The sequence below is a fragment of the Anabrus simplex genome, chromosome 1, assembly GCF_040414725.1.
Source record: "Anabrus simplex isolate iqAnaSimp1 chromosome 1, ASM4041472v1, whole genome shotgun sequence".
Classification (NCBI taxonomy): domain Eukaryota; kingdom Metazoa; phylum Arthropoda; class Insecta; order Orthoptera; family Tettigoniidae; genus Anabrus; species Anabrus simplex.
Genome location: NC_090265.1, coordinates 60,449,654 through 60,464,775, shown reverse-complemented (window position 1 = coordinate 60,464,775; position 15,122 = coordinate 60,449,654). Strand labels below are relative to the sequence as shown.

The 15,122-nt window shown below is 40.6% G+C and overlaps 1 protein-coding gene across 1 annotated transcript in view; it reads right to left on the bottom strand.

Annotated features, from left to right (window-relative positions):
• The window catches only part of LOC136861147 (zinc finger protein 830), a 38,142-nt gene that overhangs the window by 6,172 nt on the left and 16,848 nt on the right, over window positions 1-15,122 (bottom strand). The window contains exon 4 of the mRNA XM_067138803.2: window positions 6,897-7,066. Within this exon, the coding sequence (XP_066994904.2) occupies window positions 6,897-7,066 (170 nt within the window). The remainder of the gene's footprint in view (window positions 1-6,896; window positions 7,067-15,122) is intronic.

Below are 15,122 nucleotides of genomic sequence, written 5' to 3'. Positions count from 1 at the left end.
CAACTTGTCAACAAGGAATTTCTAGTCACATAACTTTTGGGATACAGACCTTCAAGAGGTGGTTATAAAATGTTATTAATAAGTAGAAAATAAACTATGCTGTTATCACCATGGACGGAAACACTGAAAGGGCGTCACATTTCAACTACCATAAACTGGGGTGAATCCGATCAAAAATTGGGATTTCTTTTAAACACTGCATTCACTGCAGTTCAGTCATAACGTAAATTTCAAATTTTTACTATTTAACTTCAATGATCAGATTCACAAATTAATTTATATTTTGTTCATAATTTCACCTATTATTTAAAAGCAACCGCTGGTTGATTTCATCTTGAAAGGTGGGGTGAATCCAACACACTTTTTTTGCATATGAGAATGAAATCAATCAATCAACCAATGTGTGAATTTGATCACTGATTCGAGTTTATTTTTATATGTTAAATATTTACAACAATGTATCAAATTTTATTACAGTCTTAATTTATAAAAACACAAAATTCTAATACTGTAGTAGTACTATATAAAACATTTGAATTATGAACGGTTCCCAAACAAATCTAAATTTTGGAAGTTCCAAGTGGTAAAAAAATATACTGCCAACATTAAGGCTGATTCACTCAATTACATAATTATGTCATTAAATATGAAAGGAAGTTGTTCATAGTAATGTTTACTTTATCTTTCTGGGAAGCCAAGGTGCAACTGAGGAACAGAAAGCACAACATTTTTCAAAAGGTTGTACCAGGATATTGATTTTTGAATTGGTCCCAGAACCTTTTCATAAACTTGCTTGATTGGATTCACCCTGAAAAATTGCAGTATTATAATTAGATATGGATAGTGTCTAAATGGTATTAACTATGGACATTCAAATGAAGAGTAGTATTTAAGATGTTCGTATGAGAGTAAAACTATCATAACTTAACAATTTTGCAACTGACATAGAGGTATCTGTCAGCAACAGAAGTTATGTGACTGATGTCTTTACTTCACAAGTCCGGCATATTGTACATGAGAAACATCTGCTAATAACGACCACTGATTGTACTGTGTGCTAGAAATTACCATTACTGTCGAACAATGAGTCTAGAATTCAGAACAATGATCGGCTAAGAGACTGATGTTACAGTGCTAAGCCAACATTTCCTATTGTTAAGAAATATATAAATGATCAGATTCACATGGCCTGATCAGAATCACCTCATTTTATGGTACCTAGAATGCTGGCTACTGGAGGAATAGAATCCAGATGTAGAAATCAAAACCAGAACAGGTACTGCTGAGGTGTGTTTCTGAAGTTAAAACATCTTGTGTGTAATGGTGACTTTGGATTCAAAACTCACTGGCAATTTGTGAAGTCTTATTCAGAGCGCCACACTTCTTGGACATGCGAAATGGGACAAGACTGAAGTAACTTGTCCCGTCCTGTGTCCCATAGGCCACGTACATGAAAATCTGTGGGTCATAAGTCAACATGTCCTCTAGTGACTTGGAAGGCTTGTGATTTCTTTGGGAATTACGAAGAAACCAAGTGACTAGAAAGAAAAAACAAATAAAAAAGATTTTCCATCAACCCATATAATATGGAATGCCAAGAGAATGGTGCTTTCAAGTTGGCTAAGAAACTTAAGAAAATGAAGATTCTTCATAATTTCATATATTTTTTAGAATGAACTGGAAGATGTTTCAAGAGTTACTGCATATGGTAAAACCACTAACTGAGAAAAAATATACCACATTCAGGAATTCTGTTCTACCAGCTGAAATATTATTGAAAACAGTTATGTTTAATGCTTTTCCTATTTCTCGCCAGAAATTTTCACATATGGACCTATCTGTATAATCCTTTAATCTGTAATTATACAACACTTCATGCTTCTCCACTTACGCTATAAAATTTAAAGTAACTGCCTCTGTTGAGCTGCATATATTTACATCACTACATCAAACTCATGCCCGCTGACACATGGAACAGTCCTTGCCCTTGACTGAAAAGTGTGCAGGCTTCCTCCTGATTGGACGTGCTGCATCCACTTGGAACATGTCCTTTTTGTCACATCCCATGCGTCGTGTCCCTTGTCCGTTAAGTGTGCGCCTTATGTATTAATGGTGGTGTTTTACATGTTGAAGGATTAATCAATGAACCAACTTAAGGCAGTTGAAATGTGGATGGATACACCATGTCAACAATTTTATAAAAATTATAAATATAATTATAAAAATTTTAAAAAGTGCATTGACAAGGTGGACCAAACACATACTATTTTAAATAGTTTTTAATAGCTCTGGAGATTGGGCATGCACAAATAGGATATCAAAGCAGTCAGGTGATGCTGTTATCAATGTGTAGGGTGTATTTGACGGGTGTTCAATTAAGAGTGTTGTTGCTGTGTGGCGTTGAAATGAAGAGTAATGTAAAACTTTCAAACAAATTTATTAAGAAACCACCATTCCAATAATTAAAGTATTATTTTAATAAATTTAAAGTATTGGAATGGTTTTTTTTAATAAATTCGTTTGAAAGTTTTACATTCTATACTCCAATACGGCTATCATAATGAGACTCATAACATGAAATGAAGAGTGTCAATTTCACCGCTCTAAAGCATGTTTTCAAAAGGCGAACAGTGTTCATGGATTAAAATCGAGATTGGCTGTGGCAAAAATGGATCAGAATGGTATCGAGGATTACGTGAAGCCTGTGGCGAGAGTGCATTACCGTACAGAACAACTGGATGATGGGTCAAGGCGTTTCGTGCCAGTCGGAATGCGACTGCGGATTTGCACCGCACAGGTCGGCCGTCCATTGCTCAAGATAAGATTGACATCGTGAGTAGTCAAATAAGAATTAAATAAAAACTTTTCCACCTGATCGATACTTTTATTATTTAAGCTTAGGCTAAATTATGTCATTAAAAACTGCAGTACATGTTTCATTTGCTTGGCAATCATCATCAGCTGCTTATCTTATAGCTTAGGCGAAAGAATATAAAAACATCTGATAATTAAAATTTTTGGTAAAGAACACTTAATGGTGAGGGAGGGTGGAAGGAGGGGTAGGGGGTGTTAAAATTATATATACAAATTAAAAAGCTATTTCTAAACTAAAAACTTCCTAAACTTCCTTCTATGGCACTACATTCGTTCTTCATTAGTTTCAGCTGTGTTTCACTCAATGCACAGTTCACTTGTCTTGATTATGTGTTGTCCTTCATTTTTCTAGATCATTCTTATTATCCGCTAGAAGAATTTATAATAACTATGGTCGAATTTGTTCAGTATTTCACTTAGACGGATAGTTTGAAGTACGACCCCTATTTTTATATTCTTTCGCCTAAGCTATAAGATAAGCAGCTGATGATGATTGCCAAGCAATTGAAACATGTACTGCAGTTTTTAATGACATAATTTAGCCTAAGGTTAAATAATAAAAGTATCGATCAGGTGGAAAAGTTTTTATTTAATTCTTATTTGATTACAATATCGATATGGAATGAAGTGGATAGTATGTAATATCGTGAGTAGTCTCACTTCCATAGACTATCGGTGGAGTGTCCGGGAATTATCCACAGAGGTTGATCTCAGTCATCGAACGGTGTAGCACATACTGACGAAATGTCTTAACATGAGGTCCTGGAACACCCTCCGTACTCGCCAGACACGAGTCCTTGTGACTTCGACCTGTTCCCGAAGTCGAAGGAACCCCTCCGAGGCCGCCAATTTCCTGACGTGGCATCTGTACTCCCCGCAGTAGGGCACTCCGTCGCTGTCATCAACAGAGAACACCTTGCCAACGGTCCCCAACGGCTTCCCGACATTTGGCAAAAGGTAATAGACTTTGCAGCTGATTACACTGAAGGAATGTAATGTAATTGCACTTGTTAGTTCATTGAATACTGCGTTCTATCAATATTGCTACTACTTTATTTACAGCCCTCGTACATTATAAGCCGGCCCTGCGGTGTAGGGGTAGTGTGCCTGCCTCTTAATCGGAGGCCCCGGGTTCGATTCCCGGCCAGGTCAGGGATTTTTACCTGCATCTGAGGGCTGGTTCGAGGTCCACTCAGCCTATGTGATTACAATTGAGGAGCTATCTGACGGTGAGATGGCGGCCCCAGTCTAGAAAGCCAAGAATAACGGCCGAGAGGATTCGTCCTGCTGACAACACGACACCTCGTAATCTGCAGGCCTTCGGGTTGAGCAGCAGTTGCTTGGTAGGCCATGGCCCTTCGGGGCTGTTGCGCCATGGGGTTTGGTTTGGTTTCTTCATATATTATAAAGTAATGTTTATTTACTAATCTCACCATGAGGTAGTAGATATCCTGCAACAGCGTGAGCACATGCCAGTTATTCTGTTCTGCAATCAAAGAAACAGATGCAGATGGCACCACTTCAGAAGGTCTACAACTTGCTAGCTGAGGCCTTATGATCATAATTATTATTATTATTATGCTAAGTTTTAACCCTTGCAAAATCCAGGAAACTAGCATATTTCAGGCACATCTTCTGAACGACAAATATAACCTCAAACAACTGATCACCAAGTGAGCTGGTTGTGAGGTTAGGGTTCTGTAGATGTGAGCTTGGATTTGGGAGATATTGGGTTTGAATCCCACCATCAGCAGCCCTGAAAATGGTTTTCCGTAGTTCCCATTTTCACACCTCACAAAAGCTGAGGCTGTTATACCATGGATGCTACCTTCCCAATCCTAGCCCTTTCTCATCCTTTTTTTTTCACTGAAAACCTCTGATGTGTCAGAGCAACAATAAAACACTACGAAAAAAAAATAGACAATTGATCATAGAAGACAAAATAGCAGGAAAACGTGCATGGAGAAGATTATCCTGAAAACAGACAGTGCTATGAAATTTAAAAGATGGGCAGAGTAAATTAGGAATAATTACCTCACGACAGTCGCCAACTTTTAGAAGAAACCAAAGGCAAGAAGATAAAGGGAGCACTGTCAGAAAATGTAAGTCAGTTTGTTATCTCAACTGTATCCTCTCCAAATGCCATCAATTCCAATGGGGACCATCTTCTGTAAGCACTGACAAACCAGAGCAATATAGATATTACTCATGAGACTGCTGTAACACGATAGTACAACTTCCTTGCCAATACTGTACATAAACTCAGGCACTTGTACAAGCAAGGATTTGGGTTCACAGATGGATACTACAATGGGATACAGTATATTCTTGCCAAAAATAAATTACTAATACTTTCTATGCTTTCTAGTAGCAGAAGTTGAACCCCTTATAGTATAATGCTTAACATACACAATGATCAAATTATTAAGGGTCACTTGGAATTCATCATCATCATCATCATCATTTCTTTGCTCCAGCAAGCCGGGTGCGGTTGTGTACGAGCCTCCTCCCGTTTGTCCTATCCATCCACAGATGCTGCTCATATATGCGACGCCAGTTCACATCTCTAATTTCAAGGTCTTTCAAGGTCCTTCAATATCTGTTTTTCCCAAACATCACGAGGTTCCCCTTGGTCTCTTCCCAGGAACACTGTGGTCGAAGTATGTTCGAGGAGTCCTGTGAGGGTCCATTCTTTTCATGTGACCATACCATTGCAATCTCTTCACTTCTAGAGTCTCCAGCAAGGTTCTTTCCAATCCAAGCTGTTGCCGGATATCTACATTCTTTATTTTATCCTTTTTTTTTTTTTTTTTGACAAGAACGGAGGAACTTCATTTCTGTTACCACAGATTGAAAACAACATTTAAGGCTTTTTATGTATATAACAAAATGTTCAAGAACTGTGCAAGTGTATGAAAATGGTTTTAAACTTTCATGTACTGGATTATGAGTTGTTCTCATTTTCTGCACTCGATAATGTGACTATTATTAAAAACTATTTAAAATAGTATTATTAGTTCTTCCCGGTTGAACTGTATTGTTATTTACATACTGTGGAAGCTTCACATGTAAAAGTAGTATTTTGGTTAAATCCACCTTGTCAAGTCAATACAGGAATAAACAACAGCACCTGTTATGGTCAAGTTTATCAACAAAGGTGATATTTTTCATAGCAAAAGCCTCTAAGTTCAAAGATACATCCTAGGTAAGGTGCACTTTCATTTTGATGGTAGCTATGCACTACCAAAGAGTTCACAAAACATCAAAGTTCTTGATTGGTGTCCTTACAAAACTGATCCATCAAGGCATCTGTTGAATAGAAATCCAGCGAGATATCCTTCCCTTCCTCTTTCTTGTAGTAGTCTCATCCAGGAAATAGTAGATAGTAAAAACTTCCATGGCTTCTAATGTGTGGTGGTTGTTTATGGTCAATTCACCCATGGTATCTCAATCTCATACATGAGCATAGGCACTATTTTCAAGTCACTATTTATGAATGCCAGAAACTACCATGGGTGTATTCTTCCCTCCTCATCCGCAAGGGGCAAAAGAAGTGGTATGGACTTTGAAGTAGTAAGGTATTACTTTCTGTCCTGTAAATTCTAGTTACAGCAGGCATACAGTAGTATACTGGGGGTGTATCCCACAGCCTCCCTGGCTGGAATATTTTAAAACACACACAGCATTTACAAATATTCAAAGAAAGTCAGCTTACATTCAGTTTGCAAATATTCTACAGAAAATAGTGCAACAAAATATTTACTTAAAAACAATATGCAAACTCATTCGATGAAGATATTTCAGTATATGAATAATTCATTAATAACTGATTATTGCTCATATTCATAAAGTTAACAACATAAATTATGTAATTACGCTTTTCTTATATTCAATAAGACAACTGAGTTGCAAACAGTATTCCCATCTCCCCAGAATAGAATTGTAAGGGAAAACTTCCAAAAATATTCTTGGGGAAAAGAAAGAAACTTGTCAGTTCAGCCTACTCAAACTAGTCTCCTTACCTTGACCAGTTCCTCAGTTGCTCATCAATTTCGTCGATCTGCCTCTCAGCTGTGGCCACTTCTTGATCATCAGCAATTATCTGGGCAGACACTGTAGTCTCCTCTTTCATTGCTTTCTGAAATTTCTCCCATTCCTCTTCTATGGGATCTTTATACTCTACATTGCGAGCCTATTGACAGAAAGAAAAAATATATACAATAGGAAAATGCATTTTACCAGAGTGTGAGAAACTTTATCTAGAAGAAGAAAGTAATAAGGAACGGCTGATGTATAAAATGTATTATTGCCCCATACTGACACACGCAGGAAAGACCTGGACATTGACCAAAAGACAGGAGAATAAAATACATGTCAGTGAAGCATGATACGAAAGATAAGAAAGCACAGAGTAAGAAATTAGGATGTAAAGAAGGAAATTATAGTAGAAAAGCTTTTAGACAAAATGGAAATAAACTGAGATGCTTTGGACATGTTAAGAGGATGGGAGGAGAAAGATACCAAAGCGGATGATAGAGGCTAAGACTGATTGAAAGAAAACAAGAAGTATACCCAGACTACAGTGGCTGGAATCAATAAAGATGATGATGATGATGATGATGCTTGTTGTTTTAAGGGGCCTAACATCAAAGGTCATCGGCCCCTAATGAAACGAGATGGACGACATGATCTATGATAGTTAAAATTTTAAAATGTATCCACTGACTAGAGTTAAAAAATGGTGGTGAAAAAAATGAGTATGAGATTAAAACAATCAGTAGATCTAAGTCGCAATACCTTATTTTCTAATAAAATAAAAGAAAATACAGGCAAAAAAAAAGGAATAAGGCATTGCCTGGTAGTACAGATATATATACATAATGTTAGACGTAAAAATAATACATTAAAATACGCAACACAAACTAAAATGAAGTCAATGGGATAAAAGCGCAATTGACACAAATACACTAGGACAACATTACACACGATAAAACAGACCACGATCCCCCATAAAGTGGGTGACGAGGTCTGCTGACTGCTCGTCATCTCACAAGATAAGGGAGATTGTACTCGGAAGGTTAAGACTACGGCGCAGATCGACCAGGTCCATACACTCCATAAGGATGTGTACCATGGTAAGATGATCGCCGCAAGTACACACTGGAGGGGGTTCTCCTTTCAATAGATGGGAGTGAGTCAGGATACCGTGGCCGATCCGAAGACGACATAATACCACTGCTTCCCTCCGCGAAGCCCAAAGGGAAGTCCTCCATACCTTTGTTGTTCCTTTTATCGCTCTCAGCTTATTTGGAAGTGGAATAGCTTGCCACTCCATCTCCCAATGGGACATAACCAGATGTCTCAGCTGAGTGCGAATATCACTTGCTGGAACCTTGAAAGGCAACGGGGGCAGTGTAACTGCCTCCTTGGCAGCCTGATCTGCTAATTCATTTCCCTCTACACCCATGTGGCTTGGGAGCCATATAAACATGATTTTGGTGCCGGCATCCGAACACCCGGCCAGCAGATCCTGGACGCGCTGCACCAGAGGGTGTCGAGGGAAACAAGTATCAATAGAATGTAGTGAGCTCAAGGAGTCAGTACACAGAAGAAAGTGTCGGCGCTCATCGGACAGTGCGTACTGCAGAGCTTCACAGATAGCATAGAGCTATGCTGTATACACACTACAGGTTTCCGGGAGAGCAAAAAGAAACCTATCAGTGTCGACAACGAATGCACAGCCCACCTTCATTTCTGTCCTTGAACCATCTGTGCAGACGATGACTGAACCTGGATATTGGCCAACATTGGACAGGAAGAGCCTCCGATAAATCGAAGGGTCCGTGTTTTCCTTTGGGCCAGTGTGCAGATCCAGGATTATTTCGGGCCGCCATACTATCCACGGAGGTACCCCACTTGGTTGTCTGACAAGGCAAGGAACCAAAGGTACGTGAAACAATCTGTAATTGCTATCCAAGCATATTCCAACCAGCCGCGTTGCTCGAGGACAAGAAGCGTACAGCAAATGGTTGCCATTGTTGAACACGCAAGGATAGCTTGGATGAAGTGGCATCTGTCGCAAATTTGCAGCGTACGAAAGTAGGAGCTGCTGGCGCCTCAGGTGTAAAGACGGCACACCAGACTCAGCGAGCAGGCTGGCAATGGGGCTTGTACGAAAAGCTCCCATCACCAACCTAACCCCACTGTGGTGGATGCTGTTCAGCTTCGCAAGAACGCTTGATCTTGCTGAGCCATATGCTGCACTGCCGTATCCTAGCCAGGATAAAATATGTGCCCTATAGAATTGTAGGAGCACCGTATGGTAAGCACCCTAATTAGTGCTGCTAAGAAACTTCATGATATTCAGCTTCTTAGTGCATTGCACTTTCAACTGCCGCACGTGTGGCTCCCACGATAATTTGCTATCAAAAAGGAGCCCAAGAAATCGGTAAGTGTCAACAACTGGAAGAGCGACATTTCCTAAATAAAGCTCAGGTTTTGGATGAAGAGTATGAAGCCGACAAAAGTGGACAACAAAGGACTTTGCGGTGGAAAACCAAAAGCCATGTTCTAAGGCCCACTGTTCCACTCTCCTAATAGCTTGCTGTAATTGTCACTCTGCGACTGCCATATTACGCGAGCTATAGTGCAGAGCAAAATCGTCCACATATAGCGACGGTATTACTGCTGAACCAGCAGCAGCAACAATACCGTTTATGGCAATCGCAAACAGAGTGACACTAAGAATCGATCCCTGTGGAACTCCATTTTCTTGAACATGTATTGTGAATATGTCCTCCCTACTCGGACACGGAGCAGACGGAGGGACAAAAATTTGCAATAAAGACCGGCAAGTTACCTCAGAATCTCCATTGATGCAGGACTGAAAGGTTACCATATCGCCATGTAGTGTTGTATGCCTTCTCTAAGTCAAAGAAAACAGCTACCAAATGCTGTATGCGGAGAAACGCATCCTGGATAGAGCTCTCCAGGCATACCAAGTGGTCAGTGGTAGATCGAGCGACTCGAAAACCATACTGGTACTCGGACAAAAGTCCTTGTTTCTCCAGACACCACACAAGTCGGCGATTTACCATCCTCTCAAATAGCTTACACAGGCAGTTTGTAAGACAAATCGGTCTGTAACTTCCTGCATACTTAGGATCTTTGTCAGGCTTGAGGACAGGAATGACTATGCCCTCTCGCCACTGAGACGAAAAATCACCCTCTATCCAGATTCGGTTGAACACACGAAGGAGATATAGAAGACTGTCCTCACTAAGTTGTGTCAACATCTGGTTATGGATGTTGTCTGGTCCAGGAGATGTGTCCTTGCAAAGCGCTAAGGCACTGAGGAGTTCCCACTCTGTAAAGGGCACGTTACAGTCCTCTGAAGCTTGAGTGGCAAAACTGAGGTGATGACGTTCTGTCTCCCGCTTCAGAGCGAGGAAATCACAATGGTAATTCCCGGAGCCAGACACATCCGCAAAATGGCTAGCTAGATGGTTAGCAATCGAGTGGTTCAGTGACAATATTGCCTGCAATGGAAATTCCTGGTACAGAAGATGATCCTTGGATACCCGAAATACGTTAAAGTTTAATCCACACGTGAGATGATGGAGTTTGTGACGCCATATCTCTGCCACGAAGCTTTCTTAGTTTGGCGAATAAGAACTCGCGCCTTAGCGCGGAGTTGTTTAAATGTTACCAAGCTGGCCTCAGTAGGCTCCCAATGGTAACGTTTATGAGCTTGTCGGCATTCTTTGATAGCTGCTGCTATTTCTTCATTCCACCAAGGAACGAGTTTTCAACGAGGAGTCCTGGAGAAAGACGGAATGGACTCCTCAGCAGCAGCAAGAATAATTTGGGTGATGTAAGTTATTTCCTCGCCGACGGTCCGCCGGATATCGTCGTTAAAGACAGCTAGTGATGTGTACTTTGGCCAATCAGCATGTTTAAGAATCCATTGAGGGGGAGCCTCGACGGATTTTTGTTTCAACAAAGTAAGGATGATGGCAAAATAGTCACTGTCACAGAGATCATCATGTGTATTCCACTGAAACAGCGGAACCAACATTCGGCTGCATAGACTTACGTCTATGCGAGAATATGTGCCGTAACATACACTAAAGTGAGTTGGTTCCCCTGTGTTCAAAATACATAAATCCAGGTCTGTTACTAATCTTTCCAGCTCTCGTCCCCAGGGGCAAGGCGTCTCAGAGCCCCATATGGGGTAACGGGCGTTAAAATCACCCAACAAGAGGGAGTTTGAAGCTGACCCATAAGATCAGTGACATCATTTATGTTAAAAAGCTGGCCTGGTGGAAAATAAACGTTACACACTGTTGCTATGACAGGCAGAGGTACCCGCACCGCAATTGCTTCCAGTGGGGTCCTTAGAGGAACCCCTTCGCTATAAGTATCAGAATGGACAAAAATACTCACGCCACCAGACGCCCGGTGGGCATAATAATGTTCTGTCGAGTATAGTCTGAAATTTCTCAAGACCGTATGATGACCTGATCTGAAGTTTGTCTCCTGAATACAGACTATACTTGCTGTGTACTCACTAATGAGCTGATGTAACTCAGCAAGATGCCTGTCATAACCGTTATAATTCCACTGTAAGAGTGCCATAGTGTGGACTATGAAAGGAGTGTTAGGTTATGAGTGACAAGATGCTCGTGAGCCCAAACACTATCAACATCTACATCCGTAGATGTAGATTAGGGTGTCACTTAAAAGGGCAAACAAATTTATTTTTTTCATTTATTGAAACGCATACCCCGTTATTGTGTTTATTACTCTATTAGTTACCCAAGTACAGAATTTCAACTTCCTACATTAATTTTAACCCGTGCCGACGGGGCCTAAAAATTTTAGAAAATAGCTGCTAAAAGGGTCTCTTAAATGTAGTTGTAGATGGTCACTCAAAACAATTATTTTAGAGAAATATGAAACCATGAAAGTCTGTCATTAGTTTAACATCTCTTTCAGCTGTGTCATTAACTGCTTTTAAGGCAGAAATATTCTTTCTAGCTTCCACAAATGCCACGTTGTCTTTCCATGAAGATACAATTTCTTGAAGGAAACCAGTCAAGTTTCAGTCGTGAAAATAAATCTTTACTCTTGACAGAAACAAAATCACTCAAAGATTTCCCTGAAACAAGATAAAAAATACTTGTAGTGCCTATAAAGAAAACAAATAAGTTCTAAATTAAATACCAGATTAAACACTACTAGTCTACTACATACCATATAGAGAGCCAGACATCTCTTCTTTCGATGGAACATATCTCTTTCCGGAATCACCAAAGCTTTCTTTTTGTAATTTTCTACAATGTTTCCTTTCTTCTGCTCATCAACTTCATTATCAAAAATTGAAAGGATGGCTATTTCCTCTGACATGTACCACAAGTGTTGACTGAACTTGTGTGAAGACGCATTGGAAATCAATTCGTCAACTTTCTCGTAATCTTTTAAGGTCTTTAAAAAACAAAACTCTTGATTCGGCACTTTTATCGCCAAACTATATCCAAGCCAAGGCTTCATGTAAACTGCCACATTGAATAAACAAACATCTTGTAAAGCTTGTTTGTCCTTAGCGATCATTTTAAACAGGAACTTCAATAAACACATTTTTAAGGAGTAAATAGTTCTTGCCATCCATCGTGCTTGATGCATTGCACCAGGTCAGATTTTTATTTTATTTTTAATGTCTCCACACAGAAAAACAATAGCGAGCTCAATGAGCTCGCGATAATCATCTCGTACAGCCGATTTTGCCAGCTCAATGTAAAAAAATGTCACCAATTCAATAATATTTGCCTCACAGAGATGTTGTTGGACAAATCAGTACACGGTTCGATGGCACTAGGATTAATATTCTTCCAGTTGTCTCTAAACTTTTTGAACAGCAGAATATCAGGACTGCTAGTGATTTGTTGGATCTTTGATTCAAACACACTTTTGAGCACCAGTTCTTAAATATGATGGCGGCAAGGAAAGAGTAACAACTCTCTTTCTAGTTTTTGCTCTAAAAGCACACAAGCTCCGTTGAAGCGTCCTGTATTAGATGCTGTTGTATCACAGCACATTATTTGTACCTTATCATCCAGGTTCCAGTCATGAAGGGCATTTGACACTGCTTTCGCTTGCTCTTTACCGGAAGAGTTGTCTAACCTCGGCACAGTAAGAAGTTGTTCTTCCTCGTCATATGAAATAATAATTAGTAGGCGTTCTTCTTTAGAACTTCTTACGTCCAGAGCAGGTAACAATTTTCCATCCCAATGAACAGTAACTACTTCGGGCACGTTATTCTGAAAATTGGATTTAATGGATCTCGCTCTATCTTTTCTCATTTGTGTTCGAATACGTTGAATAGAAGATTTGTTGATCAGGTAATTGTCAGAACTAAGAACAAGTGCTTCTACTACAGACTGAATTATATAAACAGAATCTCTGATGCTTAGTTGACATCTGTCTAAAGTTGCAACTAATTTAGATGTGATAAAAACTTTTCCTCCTCTTCTTGACGTCGTAGCTAAAGAACTTACAGATTGAGATGTGAATGGCAGAGATTCTTCCAGGCTTTCTTCAGAGCTTGTGGATTGTTCTTCTACGTCTTCATGTGTATCAAAAGTTGCAGTTTCCAATGCGCTCGCGGAAGGCATTTGCTTTAGTCTCTTTTTATCTTCTGCGAGTTTTCTCAGCCTGGCCCTTTCTTCAATATCAGCCACCTTTTTGTCAACACCAGATTTTTATTCTTTCAAGAGCATCAGCATGTGCGATATTAAATAAACTATCTAATTCAAGTTGAAAGTTCTCTTCGCGGCGCCTATGTAAATCCGGAATCTTCTTGCTATTGTTTTGCAGTTCTCGCCAGACCTGATAAAGATCTACTAACTTCTTAACACAATTAGGCACAGCTCTGGTAGGTATTCTAGCCTTTTCCCAGAATATATTGCTCTCCCAAATGACAAGATTTGTGCTTTCACTAACAGTCAACTTAACCTCACATATATTGAAAAATAGAACTGCGAGAACTTGACGATCAGATGGTAATTTTGCGCCTGTTATTTGGCGATTTACTTCACCAACCAAGAAAATGCTTTTTTAATTGCTCCTTAGTTCCACTGACATCTTCGAAATATAAAACAATCCGTGCTAGCTACCCGATACGCAAAAACTAAGTGGCAATAACAATGAGAGCGCGCCACTCTTGTGACGCAACTTGTATGGACATGTTTGCGCGCGAGTCGGCACGGGTTGCACTGTTCCAAATAAGGAAAAAAATTGTTTTCGGGTGTTTTAGGCCCAAATGAATAAAACAATAACCTATGCGTTGCAAAATTAAAACTTTGAAAAATAAAGGACACCCTAATGTAGATGACAGCGCGACGTCCATCCCGTCATCAACAGACGGTGGGGATGACGCCCAGAACTTCAACGTTTTTTGGGGGGCAGGAAGTTCCCCTACGAGGGGAGCATGCAGGTTTTTGGGCAGGAGTACCTGCTGGCGCAGACTCATACCCACCAGATGGAGGGCATGATTGCTCCTTCACAGGGGAAGTGCGAGAGCGCCCAGGAAGGGCATTCTTCTTTGCCGCCTTCTTATCTAGTTTAGACGGGCTGGGAGTTGGTTTCCCAGCCCTGGTCGACGATGCCGCCTCCGCCGGCTCGGGCACGGCTTTCGCCAACCTCTTCGAGGGGGAGATTTAGCTTTCCCCCCCTTGCTGTGCCGGCTTGGAACTGCCAGCCGGCACAGACTTCTGTTTGGTTGAAGGTGGGGTGGTTCCCCCCTTCTAGCTTTTACTCTTTGCGACGTTGCTCTGAGGAGCAACAGTCACCTTGGGCGCAGCGATCGTTACGGGTAACGATGTCGTGAAGGACGAACCTGGGAGACTCTGAGCTATCATGCTATAGTCGAGTGTACGGGCAGGTGTATTCGTGGAATTAAACTTACGGCGCCCTTCCTGGTAGGAAAGACCATCCAGGGTCTTGATCTCCTGGATCTTCTTCTCACTCAGGTACGTTGGATAGTTCTGATCCCGAGGAGAATGAAAACCAGAGCAGTTAGTGCACTTGTATGGAGTTGTGCACTTCTCCGCACCATGAGCTACTCGTCCACATGTACCACATACAGACGGATTCGAACGAGATACCATATGTCCGAATCGCTGGCATTGATAGCATCGCATAGGAGGCGGGATGTACGGCCTCACATCGCAACAGTAAGTTGTTACCTT